This window comes from Phlebotomus papatasi, chromosome 2, assembly GCF_024763615.1.
Source record: "Phlebotomus papatasi isolate M1 chromosome 2, Ppap_2.1, whole genome shotgun sequence".
In the NCBI taxonomy this organism is placed as follows: Eukaryota; Metazoa; Arthropoda; class Insecta; order Diptera; family Psychodidae; genus Phlebotomus; species Phlebotomus papatasi.
In genome coordinates this window covers 15,686,797-15,705,400 of record NC_077223.1, presented here as the reverse complement: position 1 = coordinate 15,705,400, position 18,604 = coordinate 15,686,797, and the positions used below count along the sequence as shown (strand labels likewise).

The 18,604-nt window shown below is 37.0% G+C and overlaps 2 protein-coding genes across 2 annotated transcripts; one reads left to right on the top strand and one right to left on the bottom strand.

Annotated features, from left to right (window-relative positions):
• Positions 1-1,022: 1,022 nt before the first annotated feature.
• On the bottom strand, positions 1,023-2,745 carry LOC129802766 (splicing factor ESS-2 homolog). Its single transcript, XM_055848843.1, has 3 exons — positions 2,535-2,745; positions 2,311-2,464; positions 1,023-2,241 (listed from the first exon to the last, which is right to left on the bottom strand). The coding sequence occupies exons 1-3, from the start codon at positions 2,670-2,672 to the stop codon at positions 1,088-1,090; spliced, it is 1,446 nt and encodes a 481-aa protein (XP_055704818.1). The 5' UTR covers positions 2,673-2,745; the 3' UTR covers positions 1,023-1,087.
• Positions 2,746-6,973: 4,228 nt separating this feature from the next.
• Positions 6,974-17,473, top strand: LOC129802765 (delta-1-pyrroline-5-carboxylate dehydrogenase, mitochondrial). Its single transcript, XM_055848842.1, has 6 exons — positions 6,974-7,263; positions 7,425-7,638; positions 11,766-12,394; positions 12,848-13,438; positions 13,512-13,630; positions 16,672-17,473. Exons 1-6 carry the CDS (start codon positions 7,220-7,222, stop codon positions 16,782-16,784), a joined length of 1,710 nt encoding a protein of 569 aa, XP_055704817.1. The 5' UTR covers positions 6,974-7,219; the 3' UTR covers positions 16,785-17,473.
• The last annotated feature ends 1,131 nt before the right edge of the window (positions 17,474-18,604 follow it).

The following is an 18,604-nucleotide window of genomic DNA, read 5'->3' as shown; positions in this document are numbered from 1 at the left end:
CCCAGAAGATCTGGGATTTCTTGGAGGAAGCTCCAGGAATCCTCTGACCACCGAACGTATCTGACTGGTTTTTGACATAATATGAAAGAAAATCCCAGAAGATCTGGAATCTGGAGGAAGCTGGAGAAATCTTCTGACCAACTTGGTTATTTTTGGGTGTTCTTGACAAAATACAGAAGAAAATCCCAGAAGATTTGTGAATCCCTGACTAGACTGGTGTTTTTAACACTGAAGTTTTAATATTGAAATAAATTTGTTCAGTGTGTAGGCAATTATTGAAATATTGGTTTCAATAGTCGCTTCATTATTGAAGTTTCTTTTCAATGTCACTTTGAAATGCTATTATTTCAATAATTTGTCAAATGTGTAGACAGCTTAGACTCAATTCTATAAATGCCTAAAAAAATTAATACTGCACTGACAAAAACAATTTTGCCAATCCAAATGAGTATTTTAATTTTATAAGCCAATGTCTTTGAATAATTCCTTCACCTTTTCAAGGTCAAGTTATTCATATTTCAAATTCACGGCTCCCAGTTATTTTTAATCGGTTCCAGAGGTAATTGACTTTTTATCTGAAAGTCAATTAAATTCCTTCACTTTTTTTGGGCAGATTTTGAAGATGATTCATGAGTCAGAAGGTCGAAAAAGTGAATTTTAGTAAATGCCTGATCGTGAACAAAATACTGTTGTTATGGCTCCGGCACACCTTTTAGATCAGGAAAATTTCATTAAATCGAGATTTGAATCCCTTTCTTTCTCACATGTTTTGAATATGTCTATCCTACTCTTTCGCACTCTTCTTCTTCTTTTAAACATCACCCCAAATTCAATTTAGCTCAATCGAATTTGGAGTGCGAAAGAATGAGACAGACATATGCAAAGTTCATGGGAAAGAAAAGGATGTGAATTTTGATTTCATGAAATTTTCTTGATCTAAGTGTGCCGGAGCCATTACAAACAGAAATCAATTTTCAACTTCGAGCAGTATGCAAAGTGTTTTTCACATGAAAGAAAATTCAGTTTTTTATCTTTTTTTTTAATTTTCTCTGGTCTTTTGATAAATTCAATACAAATATTTACAACTTTAGAAAAAGTCTGCGGCTTTGTTCCTTTTGACTTGGGTTGGAATATTGAGAAGATCATCAGTTAGTATTTGCTTTTCTGGTGATTTGGCTGTTTGAGCAACCGTGGCGGATATCCGTGGAGTCTTCTTCCTGATCAGAGGCGATGGTGTGGCTTTCTGCCGGGCAATTCTGGGTGTTGTGGGATTCTTTCTGGTCGGAGATGGCGTTAGACCGAATCTCGAGGATGCCAGTCGCTTAGCAGCTGGCGACATTGTGGCGAGACGTTCCAGGGCAGATCTCGCATAGGGTGATGCAATATTGCGTCGTGCAGCCTCCATTGCACGTGCTTTCTGGCCCCGGAGACGCTCTCCAGCTCTCTCAGCCAGCTCCAGGGCAATTGCCTCGCGTCTGGGCGTCTCGGCAATCCTGAAGGCTGGCGTTGAGGTCAGATGCAGGGGAGTGTCTCCGCCGTCGAGTCGAAAGGGTGTTCCTTCGATCTCACCCCAGGTCATCAGGGGACTCTCACTGACTCCCGGACATGGTGATGGTGTCCTCACAAAGCTAAATCCACGGATTTGTGGAGTAGCTTCTGTGTTCAGAACATTCCCATCTACATCGACTTTTCCCTCGAGAACATGCTGCTGATTCTTGGCCATTTGGGAGATTGTCTCTCTGCTCTGCTGCTCATTGAATGGATTTTCAATTAAGCGAGTATTTCCATGGACAATTTCCTGCTTCTTCTGGGCTATTTCAATTTGCTCCTCCTTGCTCAGTTCCACTCCGTCTGGCACGTACATGATGAAGTTTTTGTTCCTGTAAGTCCACATATCCACCTTTTTCACTCCCTCATTCGCCTCAAATTGCTCCTCAATTGGCGGCAGAGCTAATCTCTTGGCCATCTCCAGAGCTTGAACTTTTTCCTGTTTGTACAGAACTTCGAATTTCTGCCTCAATTTCTGATCAGCCTTCTCAATGATCTCCTGAAAACTCTGATTATCCTCACTTGTGTATGTGTCCAGGAATGTATCCAGACTGTGTTTCTCCGAGATTTTTTGATCTTCCTCCCGGCTCTCCTGGACAGATTCACTCATACTTACCGTCGATTTCCTCGAACTCGTCACTGGCGTTGCATCCGGACGATTCACAGGTGTCTCGAATGTCGCAGGACTCTCAGCTGAAATCAAGCAAACAGAATAAACAAAAATACATCTCCCTGAGCTCCCTGGGCATTCCTTTAACCTACATCCCGTCTGATTTGGTCTACGTCCACTGTACTTCTCATACAGCTCCCTCAGCTTCACCATGTCATTCTTCTCCACAGCATCCAGGTACTGATTTTGTGCTTTGAGTTTCTCTAGGTCCGGAAAGAAATCCCTCTGGATAATTTTACCAAGTTCCTAAAATGAAATCACAAAAATCATAAGTAAATTTTCTAATTTTTCATAATAAAGAACCTTCACAACTAACCTCAACATATTTGTCCTCCGTGAGAATTTTTGCTTTGACAATCTTTTCTTTAGGCACTTTTGGTACTTTGAAGGATGCCACACTTTTGCTCATACTTTTCATAGCAATTAAAGCTTTTTCACCCGGTTTTTCTCCCATTTTCAGCAGTATTTTGTTAGAAATTGCAAAACCAAAACATTTCACTTTTTTGACGAAACAAATCGTAATAATAATGGAGTACTAGATGAAACTCTTAAGTCAAATTAAACGAAACTTTTAAATTAAAAAATTTTAAATTCAAGAAAAAGTTCAGTTTATAAGAGTTTATAAGATATTTAACATTTTTTTCCTTAACCCATTCATACCACAAAGAGAATTAAGCTGTCTTCTACACATTAGATAAATTATTGAAATAATAGCATTTCAAAGTGACATTGAAAAGATACTTCAATATTGAAGCGAATATTGAAACCAATATTTCAATAATTGCGTACACACTGAACAAATTGACTTCAATATTAAAAACACCAGTCTAGTCAGAGATTCACAGATCTTCTGGGATTTTCTTCTGTATTTTGTCAAGAACACCCAAAAATAACCAAGTTGGTCAGAAGATTTCTCCAGCTTGCTCCAGAAATCCCAGATATTCTGGGATTTTCTTGTTCATTATGCCCAAAGTCTTCAGGGACATTCTGTGGTCAGAGGATTCCTGGAGCTTCCTCCAGGAAATCCCAGATCTTCTGGGATTTTCTTGCTCATTATGCCCAAAGCACTTCAGATACATGTTGTGGTCAGAGGATTCCTGGAGCTTCCACCAAGAAATTCCAGATCTTCTGGGATTTTCTTGTTCATTATGCCCAAAGCACTTCAGATACTTTCTGTGGTCAGAGGATTCCTGGAGCTTCCTCCAGAAATCCCAGATGTTCTGGGATTTTCTTGCTCATTATGCCCAAAGCACTTCAGATACATGTTGTGGTCAGAGGATTCCTGGAGCTTCCACCAAGAAATTCCAGATCTTCTGGGATTTTCTTGTTCATTATGCCCAAAGCACTTCAGATACTTTCTGTGGTCAGAGGATTCCTGGAGCTTCCTCCAGAAATCCCAGATCTTCTGGGATTTTCTTGTTCATTATGCCCAAAGCACTTCAGATACTTTCTGTGGTTAGAGGATCCCTGGAGCTTCCTCCAAGAAATCCTAGATCTTCTGGGATTTTTTTTTGAATATTATGTCAAAAACTAGTGAGATACATTCTGTTATCAGAGGATCCCTGGAGCTTCCTCCAGGAAATCCCAGACCTTCTGGGATTTTCTTGCTCATTATGCCCAAAGAACTTCAGATACATGCTGTGGTCAGAGGATTCCTGGAGCTTCCTGGATCCTCTGACCACAGCATGTATCTGAAGTGCTTTGGGCATAATGAGCAAGAAAATCCCAGAAGTTCTGAGATTTTCTGGAGGAGCAGGTGATTAGTGCTGACCAAGTTGGGTTCTTGAGGAGATTGAACAAAATATATATCCAAATTCTAAGAATCTGGTATTTTCTGGAGGAAGCAGGAGAGATGTGTCTTGACTTGGATTTTGATCTTGGATGTGTTTTCATTCATGAACAAGGAAATCCCAGCAGTTCTGTGATGTTCTGAAGGACCAAGATTTCTGACCATTAAAAAATATTGAAGGAAATATAAAATCAATTTGATATTTAGAATTTCTTTGAAATTTTATTTCAATGTAACTCTGAAATTTTTTATTGACATAATTTGGCCTAGTTTGTATCCATTCAAAATAATGAAATAAAATATTGAATAAAATGTTCCATATTGAAACAAATAATTTCAATATTTGCCTACACACTGGACAATTTTCTTCAATATTGAAACATTTATGTCAATAAATCTTTGCAATGTGGAGGCAATCCTTGTCAATTGACATTGAAAAGAAATATTTCATTAAATTATGTCTAATTTATAGCCAGCTTAAGAGCTAGCCATTTTTAAAATCTCACAATGCTGCAAAGCAGTGCAGTTTCAACAGAGCAAAATCTTCTGTTTTTTTGTTTTTTTTTCTCTCTTTTTTTATTGGAATTTTGTATATTCAAAGAAAAGTATAAACATGTTTTTTACATGACTGGCATATACAACCTGAGAAAGAGCTTTTCCACCATTTTGCTCTGGAGGTTGGTCACCAACGCTAAGACGGCGGTGGACGCTGAAAACTACACGGGATCTCAGTTAAACAAAACTGTACTTCGAAAGCATTGTTGATGAATAAATTTATCTATCTAAGTGAGTAAGTTCTATGAGTATACTCTTAAGCTGATTTTGTAAAGTCAAATATAATACAGTAGACTGTCACTCAATCGGCACTTTCTCAATCGGGCGTCAAATTTTGTTGACAGTTTTCACGCTTAATTATGGAGCTAATTTGCTCAAATTCGCTGTAGTTCTTCCTATTTTATCGTGATTCTTTATAATTGAGCACTTTTTGTGGAATTTACAGAGGCTTTGACGCTAAATTTTATCGCTAAACCGGATGACATTTTGCCCCATATTCACGATTGAGAGAGAGTCTACTGTAACTTTCCTGTGATGATAGGTATAGAAAAACTGAGCTTTAAGCGACATGCTTCACTTCTGTTCATTGATATTCATGGTCTCTTTGATTGCCTAAGGTTGATAGGTTCGAACAAGTGCCAGAAACCAAATATACTCAGGAATATGCATCATTGCTCATATAATGAAGTAAACTTTTGTAGATTCCTCATTTATTTCTTATTAATGCAATCATACTTTAATGTACATTTACTGAGTTTATTTACATTTACCTTCAGAAAAAGTGTGAGTTATACGGGCTTTAAAACTAAAGTAGTCTTCAGACTAGAGGTTTAGCCCAGTTTTCGAAGATCTCTAAACCCAAATAGCAATCAATTTTTTTTTTTTGATTTTTCAGAAGCTAATAGATCATTTGCTCTTGATAGTCGAATGCTAAGTTAAATTTTTCCAAAAAATCTCGGCTGATAAGAAATTAAAGCAGTTAAGCCATATGGCTAAGCCTTAGGTGTGAAGCCCGTATAAGGCTTAGCTATTTGGCTTAACTCATCTAATTCCTCATCAAGCATGATTTTTTAGGAAATTGTTGTTTAGGATTGAATATTGAGGGCAAATGAGTCATTAGATTTTGAAAAATAAAGAAAATTGCTTGTTATTAAGATTTTTGAGACCTTCGGGAAATGAGCTAAACCTCCAGAGTCTGCTGAAGCTGGCATTAGATCATGACTAAATTCCCCAATGCAATTTTAAGTGAACAAAAGCTGTAATCGCAATTGAATGTGATTTTTATGTTGACCGATTTAAGACAGCTTTGATAGAGAGGTATCTATCAACCGAAATTAAAAGAGTAGCGATCTAAACTCTTTCCGGACCGCAGCATATGCTGCAAAGCCAATTTCATAATTTTTTAATCAAAAATATCTAAGCTCAGGAATTAATTCAGGTCCTACAAAAAATATCTTAAATTTGGACATTTTTATAGCTTCTAATCATCCACAAGAATCTGATTTTTATCAGTTCTGAATAATTAAAAAACATGGTTTTTCACAGAACATTCATATGCTGCTTTGGGTACTCAGTGTCCAAAAACAGACGAAAGAGTTAAAAGAATCAAATTGGCAAGAGTCTACCATACTTTCCAGGACCCAGGTTGTAGATATTTTAAAGGCCTTTCCAGCAGTATTAAAATTTTTGCTATAATATGTGAGATATATAATCGGGAATTAGAAAAAAAGAATAAAAGATATTCAAGGACGTCATTGACCATTTTGTTTCAAATGGTAGTAGGGGGTTGTAGAGTTGGTAGAATGAAAAAGTAAAATAAAATACGGCAAATTGCTCTAATGGCCTCTATACACACTAAAGCAATTTATGTTCATATTGAAGAGTTTTTCCTACACAAGCGTAAGAAATATGCTTCAATATGGACATGAATTTCTCTAGTGTGTAGAGTAGAGGCCATAAGGGCACTCAATGGGTCAAGTGGTAGAGCACTCGCTCTATGATGCAAGTGTCCCGGGTTCGAATCCCCTTTAGGTCATCAGGAATTTTTCTGGCGTTAAAAGTGTTCGGATTGCATCCAGTGAGCTTCACTGCACTTAATTCCACGGGCATGGGACTGACAACCTCATCTTGTATAAGAAAAAATTATAATGCATGTCTACAAGACAAATCCCCTTGCGGGAAGGCCTTGTTCCTTCGTGGAATGTTGTGCCAGCATTATTAGTAAAATGCTCTAAAATTTGGTGAGTTCAGTACAAAGATAGTCGGTTTTGGTGAGTTTATAAATTGCCTTGTGAAATCTACTTTTGGGGCATTTAAATTTTACGTGGAATGGAAGCATTCATGATTAATTATTCACCTGGTACAATTCCATGAAATTTCCCGCCAAAAAGTTGACGAAGCAGTTTTGTGACGTTTTCGTGGAGATTTTTTTCGGGCATGCGCGACCGCGAACGTGTTCGGGTGGTCGCGAGCCAGCTGATGCGCCTGTGCGCGGAAGTAAGACAACAATAGTTCGCGACAGTGTGAGACGGAGTGAGGTTGTTTGGTATTATTTGTGTGGAAAAATACCAATAAGCCCGACCATAATTGTCACTTTAAATTTGATTTAATCGCCAATATCTCCCCCTCGTGAACTGTAAGTCCCCCAGTTAGTCCAGATGATTCGGTGCACGCGAACATTTCTCACCACCCTGCGCCCCAAGTGAGTTTTTCCAAGGAGGGATAGTCGCGGGTGACACTGTTGTCGGGCGCTCTGTGAGCGCCCCGTTGACAGCTGTTGCGTAAGCGAAAGCGAACGTCCCCAAATTAAAGAGCCTGGTGTGAAAGAGCAAGTGGATGAGTGGGTGTTAATTGCCATTGCAGATGGGGCTGCGAACGTAGGTGGGCTTCATCGGTAGTGGGCATTGAAAATCTCCCGAATTTCCCGGCCGTCAATGAACCCGTCTATCAGTATCTCAAAGGATCGTCAGAGCGCAAGGAGCTCGAGGAGGCGCTGAAACGCACTGCCAATGAGTGTGTCGATGTCCCCATCATAGTGGGCGGTGAGGAGATCCGCACGAAAGATGTCAAATATCAGGTGAGCCTCCGGGGCACAAACCCCAATCTCTTATTCAATTTTAAGAGGTAGTAACAGCAGGTATTTTGTGGCGGAATTTTTTCTTTTTTGTTATCGAGAAAGCAAAATGGAAATATTTCACATGAAATGACCCTGGCTCAGAAGCAGAAAACCCATTCATTTTGACTTTTTTTTTAAAAGTCAAATAGGAAGTTGGAGATAGGACAAATTTGTTGCATTCTTACCTAATTTTATATTATTAGACTGTGCATTCCACATGATAATGGTTTTCTCGTAAACTTTTAAGGTATGAAGACTTATTTCCGCTACTTAAATTAAAGTATTTTTTTAATTTTAGGGAAATATTATTTAAAATAATTTAAATACTATTTTTAACATTACAAAGACTGCAAAAATACTATCTTTTTTTGTTACATTTATCAGTTTTCTCTTATCTAAACAGTAAAATATTGAGCTACCTGTTTTATCAAAAAATAGCAAAGAAAATTGCTTTTTTCCTATCTATTGTTCGTAATCAAAAAGTAGATAATGAAAAAAAAATTTTTCATTGCCTTTCAAAAGAGGACATTTTTTGAGCATACGTTTTTAGCACATGACTGTTCTCAAGTGCTTTAGCCATTATCAATTTTTCTTGCATTGGGACCGGTCTCGATTGGTTTTCCCAGTTCTTGGCGTATTCCTAAACCTAAACAACCAAATGTCATGACAGGAACAAACACAAAGGAAAGTAATTTATGTAGAAATACTTGAGTACAGTCATGTACTAAAAAATGTCAATTAAAAACATTTTTCCTTTTAATTTTTTGCATTTTTCATTGAAGCAGTACCGTCAGTACCGTAATTCAGAACTTGCTCTAAATAAAAATTTTCAGAACTTCCAATGAGAACACAGAACTTTTTCCTCAATAAATGTAGTACTAAGTGGTACTAATTTTTTATTGTCTAACTGTGTTATAACATTTGCACATTAAAATTTTAATATGATTCCCATTAATTGTCGCTGGTGAGAGTCCAAATGTGTAATTTGTGTGTTTGAATCATTTTATATTCAAAATTTGATCTATTTGTTGATAAAAAGGTAGACTTGGCTCGCAAAATTTGATATAAATTGATTTATAGCATTAATGCGAAAAATTAATGCGATTTTCTCTTTAATTTTTTAATGTGAAAAATATTTATGCTTCAGGTAAATTTAAACTTATTTTTGCAGGCCAAGTCCACTTCTTTATCAATAAATAGAAAAAATCCCAAATATTAAGTGACTCAAAGACACAAATAACATATTTGGACGCTCACAAGCGACAATTAATGTGAATCACATTAAAATTTTAATGTGCAAGTGTGATAACGCCATAAGGCTGCTATTCTGCCATCTTTATAATTTTGTAACTGAGCAAGACGAGCAAGATCCAAGAAATTTGGTATTCTCACAGAAAAAATATAAAGTTCTGAAATATTAGTACTCTCCAAATATTTTAGACCTTGTTATAAAGTCTCCAACAAAATTTTCAAATTACCATATTTTACATCCAAGAATTTTTCAATTCATCCAAAAATTCTTTGACTGTTCCATACATTTTCTTGTACGATCCAAGAAAAATTTAGAGGTATACTTTTAAATTTTGTAAAGTGAAAGTTTTGTCAAGGTTGAATTGAATATAATTACCTTTAAAGATATTTTAATGCTTTTTTCGTGAAAAATAACAAACCACTGTAAACACACAGTGTCAAGTCAAATAATTCCGCAGATGATGCTGCACGACAAGTCTCCAAATTTTTTTATATCTTGTTCGATTTTTGCTATAAAATTTCTTGGCGGCAGAATTGCTCAACCTTGGATTAACTCTAACTCCTCTTGGATTAACAGGAATTCCGAATTTTGCAAAATCTTACAAAATTATAAAGATGGCAGAATAGCAGCCTAAGTCACAATTTTATTTGATTCTTTACATTTCAGAAAATCAAAACAAAATTATTCGTATTGACAAGTTTGATTAATAAATCCTATTTGAAAAGGCTCTAAACTAGGCTATTCTATTCTAAGTAATGTCATATTACAAAGATTTTTAATCCTTTCGGTAGTAAGTAAATCGGAATTTTACAGAGAAGAGTGGCAGTGTCCCAATTATGTGAAATGTTTGAAACCGTAACATGATTTTCAGACTGGAGGTTTAGCCCAGTTCTTGAGGGTTTCGAAAATACAAAATCTTAAAAAATAAACTTTTTTTGTGATTCTTAAAAGAAAACTATTTAAATGATTTAAATAGAATAGATTAATTACTTTTAATATCCAAGCCAAATTCAAAATTTTTCCATTAATCTTGTCTAAAAAGAAATTATATAAGTTAAGCGATATGATTAAACCTTGGGTCTGAAAGCCGTACAATTTAAGCCCTATACAAACTTACAGCTGGATTCGAGCGACAGTTTACGGGAGTACAAATGATAATGGAGTTTAATGATTGTTTTAGATTAAGTATTTGTGCTATTGGCTGATCCTTAGATTTGTACAGACCTAATTCCCTAGACAAGCTTACGGCTTAAGCCGAGAGGCGGTTTAGTGGGAAACTCCAAAACTTAAGTCATTAGCCATATGGCTTAACGGCTACAACTTCTTATAAATCAATATTTTTGATAAAATGTAACTTAGGATTGGATTATTAAGGGCAAATGATCTATTGAGGACCGCTCTAGATTCTATTGTTCCCATTTGTTCAAAACATCATTGCAATCTAGATCTTTAAGCAAAAGCTAATTACAAATATAACTGGATTATTACCGCTTTATAATTCTTTGGAATCTGTTCAGAATTGTCAAGGATTTAAAAGTCTTTCCAACTAATCCTGGCATGCTTGGATTAGTTTACATGCCACACTCGGTTGATAACTAGTAACCTCTTCCATAAAATGTAGGGCAAATTATTTAAAATCTTTGATTTGGTACATTTTTCCTATCAAGCGCTACATAAATCTATATCACACGACTCTGATAAATACACTAACTGGAGCTCATATGCATTAACTTTCAAATGTACCAGACTACCTTCAAACTGGGACTTAGGAAAAAATAAAGTACATGTTAGTGAGTCGACTGTGTAGAAGAGATACCCCGAAAGCTCTGGTTCACTATCTATAATCGTTTAGCATCTACAGTAGAGTCCCCATAGCAAAATTCCGCAAAAATTCCAATGGAAAACTTGCGTCCAAATGGCTAAATTCGCTGGAATTTGACGCTAAAATTCCACTAAGTTTTCCTATGGAATTTAAAGCCGGAAATTCCATGGAAATCATAGTGCTCCATGGAATTTACTAGTACGACATGCTGGAATTCCAGCGTTAAATTCCGCGGTATTCCGCGGAAGATTTATATGGAAACTCACACGTGAAACGTCCGCGGGATAAGCTGGAAAAAACATATGGAATTTTCCACTGTCTTTCCATAGTGTTTTATATGGATTTTTCCACTAGTTTTCTGAAATGTCAAACAAATAAAATGGTGTTGCGACAACTTTTAGAATTTGTTTCCAAACCTTCCGCAAACATTTCTAGTGATTCATGTGGCAATTATAATATAATTAATTATGCGATGCTGCGTTTCGTGTAGATAATAATGAAGTGATTACATTAAATAGGTCGCCAACCTAAAATAATGCTGTTTTTATGTTAATTAATATATATTTTAGGAAAAAAAATTTTATGTAATAAAATTTTTTTTTATTGCTCAAAGTGTCAATTCGTTATTGCTGGTTTATAAAAACATATTATAATCCTCGTAATCTTTGCCGTTTCTATAAAATTCGGAAGTAAAATTACGAGGTGCATGTGACAGCTTCATTTTTTCTCCATTTTATTTTGGTGGAAAAATCCACATAAATTCCACGAGCATTTCCATGGATGTATTCTATAGAAAAAATCCAGCATAAATCCATCAAATTTTCCTTGGAACCTATTATGGAAAATTCCTATGGAATTTTTTAAGGAAAAATAGTGGAAAATTCCAAAGAATTTTTCGCTTGTTATTCCTATTCCGCTTTCTTTTGCAATGGGGAAGGAAAATGTCTTGTTATATCCGAAAACAGATAATTATCGTGTTCTTGATATCATTTGATGAGTGGTTTGTTGTTGTAGGTGATGCCACATGATCATTCAAAACGCGTCGCAAAGTTTTATTATGCGGACAAATTTGTGGTTGCTCGGGCAATTGAAACGGCCGTTGCGGCACAGAAAGAGTGGGATCGCCGGCCAATAGGCGAGCGATTGGCGATATGGGAACGAGCAGCTGATTTGATGGCCAACAAATACAGGTCACGTCTAAATGCTGCAACTATGCTAGGTCAGTCAAAGACAGCTATCCAAGCTGAAATTGACTCAGCTGCAGAGTTGGTGGACTTTGTACGGCTGAATGCCTACTTTTTGAAGGAGGCTTCTAAGTATCAGCCCATAAGTCCAGACCCTAAGGTCACACGCAATGTACAACGTTTCCGTGGCATAGATGGTTTCGTGGCTGCCATCAGTCCTTTCAACTTTACAGCCATAGGCGGCAATCTCGCCTACACACCAGCATTGGCAGGCAATGCTGTCCTATGGAAGCCATCGGACACCGCTCTGTTGTCCAATTGGCTTATTTACACCATTATGACCGAAGCAGGTGTGCCTCCAGGCGTAGTTAACTTTGTGCCCGCTGATGGACCCACTTTCGGAAAAACCATCACTTCCTCTCCATATCTTGCTGGCATTAATTTCACAGGATCTGTTCCGTAAGTACTTGTTTTGTTTTGTTTTCCAAAATGTGATAAAACTCTTTAGGAATCCTGACGATAAACTTAGCAAGTATTTCGTAAACATGTAAACCGCGTACCAATATCTCTATAACACAGGTCGACAAGGATGAAAGTGTTTGAAATCCTTTTGAACTTCGTGTCATGTAAGAAATTTTGCTAAAAGCTAATTCGTTTTTCGTATTTTCGGATATCAATCTTGTATTTAAATTTGAAGTCCTAGATTTTGTTCGGACGATACGTGAGTAGATGCCTTTTAGCCTACAAAGTAGGCTGTTTCTATTTTGATTTAGTTCTCAATCCGGTTGCTGTGTTGAATCTGCCACTTGCTGGATTTTTTTTCTTAAATTGAAGCTTTGAGTTCGTGATAGAAGCCTTAAGCTGATAGAATCCCTGTCAAGAGTTCTCGTATTGACGAGATTGATGTTGCAGGACGTTCCAGTGGCTATGGAAGGCTGTGGCAGACAACATTACGTCGTATACCAATTTTCCGCGATTGATTGGTGAATGTGGCGGTAAGAACTTCCACTTTGTGCATCCGAGTGCTGAAGTAGCAACAGTCGTGTCTGCGACGCTTCGTTCTGCCTTTGAATTTTGTGGTCAGAAGTGTTCCGCGTGCAGTCGTATGTATGTACCACGATCTCTCTGGCCAGCCGTCAAAGAAGGTTTGGTGGCGGGCGCCAAGAAGCTCCGCCTGGGTGATGTTACCGATTTCAGCATGTTTTCTGGTGCTGTGATTGATGCGGTTGCATTTAAGCGCATCAGTGGTTACATTGAGCATGCTCGCTCCTGTTCTGCCCTCTCAATTATCGCAGGAGGGAAATGTGATGACTCAAAGGGCTACTTCATTGAGCCCACAATTGTGGAGACGAAGGATCCCCGTGACAGAATCATGACTGAAGAGATATTCGGACCCGTACTCACATGCTGGGTTTACGAGGATAATCAGTTAGATTATGCCATTACAGAGGTCACCGATGCTACAAAGTTTGCCCTCACAGGAGCTGTTTTTGCCCAGGATGAGTAAGTGGAAACGTTTCTCTCGAATCGTTTTTAATTAATAAGCATCGGACTTGTATTGTCCGATCTTTTTCAGGTCTTTCCTGCGTCGTGCACTCGAGGAATTCAAGATGTCAGCTGGGAACTTCTACATTAACGACAAGTCAACTGGATCCGTTGTGGGCCAGCAACCTTTCGGCGGTGGCCGAATGTCTGGTAAGTTCTTCATAAGTTTAGAAATTGTCGTTCAAAGGAGTTTGATATTCTTCCCTAAACAGAAAAGGAACCACTAAGTAGTAATTTCGAGCTGACCATAAACTCGTCGCCATTGTTATGTGTCATTTCTTTCACTGTTTTGGAGTGGAAAACGGATCAATAGTTACTAAGACTTACATAGGAAAGTCTTCTTAAGTTTTCTAGTTTTGAGTTTCAGTGTCAGCGAATAATAGTCTATGACTTCCGTGTGTTTATTTGTATTCAACGCAATATTTTCCGGTTTATCAGTGTTTACTGTAATGAGCCATGATTCTCTTACTAAAAATTGTCATTGACTAGATGAACTTTTGTCACGCAAGATTGTCACCAAACTTGAATAGGTCATGCAACAATGACCGTATGATTTTCAGGTGATTGATCCAGTACCCAAATGGAAAATAAGTTTGTTGTGTAATGTTGTGAGGCAGTTTTAGGTAGGAAAACACGGATTTTAACCTCAATCTTCCTCTCCTTTATTAAGCATGGGAATTATAAACGGTTTTTGACCTGGTTTGGCTTTCCTTCCTTCAAAGAATCTTTCGGGTATGCTTTCCCTTTCTTTGAGTATGGCGAACAATGGCTTACTATGAAGACTTCAGCCGTTTACTTGATGCAAATAGAGAAACACAGAATTTCAACCTGGTTCTTTCCCTCCTTTATTCTCTAGCCCAGAGTCTGACAATCTCCATGTACAAATCGTTCGCTGTTGTGGACAGAACGCCATCTGACGGAAATTTTATGAATTAATATTTTTTGGCATTGTAATTTAGGCCCTTCCGGCATTCTGTCTTTTCATTTTGTGACTTTAATGGCGAGACACGCGTGACGACGACGACTGTGGAAATTTGGTTATTTTCTCGAGTAAGTTGTGAAAATGGTGTGAAATTATGTTATCTATTGAATCTAAGAGGGTATTTCTTTTCTTTGCGTTAGATTGATTAAATAGAGACAGACGGATTTGATAGATATTAGGTGATATCCAGAACAAGATTGAAGTCTTATTAGGTAAAGACAAAGACGATTTATTTAGTAATTAGGACGACTTTTAATCAGTTTACATATTAGCTCTACTAGATCTTCTCGGGAATTAGTCGTGTCTCTCCGGCTGTAAAGACGATGACAAATAAAAGCATTTACAGAAAAAATACAGTCCACTCGATTTGACGACGATCCCAACATTCGCATTTAAAGAAGTGATAGTGAAAGAATTGCCTGACACCGGTTTCTCATCGATTGTCATCCCGCTCCGAAATATTGGCTAGGGAATAAAGGATGTGAAGAATCTGGTCGAAATCCCGTGTTTCTCAACACAGCTCTTTCCGATATTCGGCACTTCAATATGCGGCTGACAGCCGCCAAACACTGACAGCTGACAGTATCACTAACAGGACTAACAGTATCCAACTTGTCTAGCATAAATTAAAATGTTATATTGACTTTATCAAAGCCTTTGATACTCAATTGTGGTTCAAAATGGAACATAAGTGCACCATCGAAGAAAATTCTGTTGTTTTTCGACAGAAAATAAATTCACACAGCGCAAAATAAAAAAACCGTTGACCAGATTCAAAAAACCCAAATGTCATTTTGTCCCCACGTCAGCCGGATATCGGACAGAGCTGTGTATTTGATTTGGTATAAGCGTTTTCACTTGCTTACTTATTTGACCGGCTCTACAACCAATTGGTGGTCTTGGCTTGTCTTAGAATCCGTTGCCAGTCAAGCCTGTTACGCGCAACTGATCTCCAATGAGCTGATGTCTTTTTGTGACAAACATTTGTGCTTGTGACACACATTTTGTGTGTGTGTTTTTTGTGACAAACACTGAGTACACTAAATCGTTCTTAAAGTCGCTTCGACGAGAAAGGGGCCGATACTCACGGTTATCCCGCTTCTTTTATACTGCTTTGACAGTTTGGTAGTCTCGACCGATGTCACACACGCAAACAAGGAGAAGACATCGAAAAAACATCGCCATCCGACTGACTTGGTGGCGACAATGCTTAGAAAAAAATTCTAAACAGAAATCTATGATACAAAGAAGGTTCCAAACGTTCTAATGCACAACTCATTAAAGATGATCCACAATAAGATGGCAAAGTTTTTTTTAGAACTATGAAGTTACCGGTTTTGGTTAAAAATGCAATCTTGTATATATAGTAGCTTCTCTCAAATTCAGGCATTTGGGACCGAAATGTCACGGGAATTAGAAAGAAATTCGGACAACAAACTTTTTTAAATGCTACGATTTTTTGTTCATCTGAATGAACATATTAAGTTTACGATGATTTGTTGCGACCGTGTGGATGTAGATGATGTCAGAAAATGGAATCTCAGTCCTCTTTAGCTCGTTCTTCTCTTTGTTTTTTTTTATTTGCCAACGTTTCGGTCCTTTGGTTGGGACCTTCTTCAGAGAGTCCATGTTTGAAACGTCGGTCGATCATGGCCGCAAGAAAGCTTATCCCGAAGTCACATGCAAAGTTGATGGATAAGAATGAGGTGTTACTGTTTGTGCGTCGCGTTGTATTATTTTCGTAAATCCAGTATTTTGGGGATGTTTTTAATTAACATTAACTTATCAGTGACGTAAATTCTGTCTTAGCGGTCTTAGCTTCAAGTTGGAATGGGCTAATGATAATGATAACTCTCTGCAATAGATCTGACAACATACAATGTTTTGTAATCATTATCAATCGAGTATCTTAAAACTGGGAGGAACAAGAAAAAGGGGACTAGGCTCTGCTCGGCAGGCATTTAGGTATTATTAATCGTGGCGAGGCATAAAATTTGCATGTGTCTTGCTCAATAACGGGCTACTTTAGTCCCGTACTTCATGCGATAAATAAAGGTTAACGGACTAACACATAAGTGTGGAGTTGTAACCTGGGCAGTAATTTCGGATTTACCGATAGCAGTCAAGTCGCTCATCCACGCTATTGCCTTAAGGGCTTCCGTCCTTACAAACTCTCAGATCGAGTCTAACTCAATAATATTTGGTTTAGGTACCAATGATAAGGCTGGCGGACCACACTATGTTCTGCGCTGGACATCGCCGCAGGCCATCAAAGAAACCTACACGCCACAAACTGACGTGGACTACCCCTATATGCGCTAAATGGCGCATGAGGCCATCGCGCTGTCTCCCTCACTCTCTCGGTCACAAATGGACGTCGATAGAGACAGTATCGTGCAACATGCAAAGTATTAGCCGAGACATGAATCCACACTGGAATCTCCACTGAATCTCCAACGGAATTTGTATTATAATTTATTATTATTATTTTTTTTTCAAATTATGTCCCCAACTCTGAAATTTTTATGCTATTTACGTTGTTACATTTTACACAAATTTATTCAAATGTTTAATTTTCCAGTATTTGTTTGTTGTTTGTCTTAATTTAAAAAAAATTATCATTTCGGAAGAAGTAAAAAAAAAGAAACAGTATGCACTGTAGAGGAATAGGCAGAGGACACTGGAATTACTGTAAAACGGGTAAAGTTACATTTTGTTCAAGAGTGTGTTTAATGGATTTAATTTTTGCGTTAGTCCCAAATCAAAAAGCAAGTTATTGAATTATTATAATATAGAAGATAAACAAAAAAAAATGATTGGAAGCAAAAGAACAAGATTACTACTAACGATTAGCGATGAAATTGTATTGAATAATGTTGAGTGATAGTGCAGTTTTAAAACAAAAATAATCAATTGAATTATGGCAAAATAGACAATACAAACTTTATGTGACATTTAATGAATGTATTTTCGCAATTATGCAGTTGAACAGAGTAAAAGATATCAATGGAGATTTTGTTCTTTATTTCTACGTTGAACTCTTCTGATTGACATGGCGTAAAACTTCCAGGCGTACGCTATCCAGAGGAACGAAATTACTACTCATTATTTTGATTTACTAGCAGGATCCAAGTTCTAAGAGGTCTAATTTTACTAACGAGATCGAGCATTTGGCGAGTTTTCTTCTGCAGTGCTTCCTCATCTGTGAGTAATGCAATAAAATTTAAAATATTTCATAAATTCTCTCAGCAATAAATAAGGTATTGTAGAATATTCAATAAAAGTACATTTATTCGTTTTTTACCAGTTATAGTCAGTTCATGTTATTCAGAATTCCAAGGCCTTTTCTCGTTAGAGGCTCTATTACACAGTAAATTACGGAAATCAATAATCGATAATGCAATATAGGGTAAAGTGGTACAAGTTGGACAAGGCTTTTTGTCTTGATAAATTTAGTACTTCATGTTTATTTGTATATTTATAATGCTTTAGTTTTATAATTTGGTTCCTTGTGCTTAAAAACAAATTTCGTACTGTATTTATCAAGAAAAAGCCATGTCCAACTTGTACCGACGAATTGTCCAATTTGTAACACTAATTCCAAATTATATCGCTTTATCTTAGTGTTTATGTAAACATAATACTCGAAATTTTGGCTTCTAATGGTTCCACCGGTCAATTGAGAAATTAACATTAATTAATTAACATTATTAAGAAAACAACAACAATTCAGGATTTTCGAATTGTTCAATGTGGTAAAATCAATTTAGCATTTCATCGCAAGGTATTCTATGGGGCAAATAAAGTTGAAAGGGTCCTCAGATAAGTCCTGGCTAAGATTGAAGTAGATTTCGATCATTTGTATCACATTGAAGGACGAACATGAAAACACAGTGTATAAATCAGAAAAATGATAGTTGTTCTTGTATGACATAGATTCAAAAATTTTGTCCGAGAGGAGCTATGTATATACAGCATTTTATTTCGAAAGAATTTTGAACAAACTCAGTTTTATCATAAAATAGGACTATTTTATGATTAGCTTCATTCCAGACTTGGTACTTATTGTAAATTTCAAACTTCTTTTATTAAGGTAATTAACTGCGTCATCATGTTCGTCCTTCAATGAAACCCTGTTGATA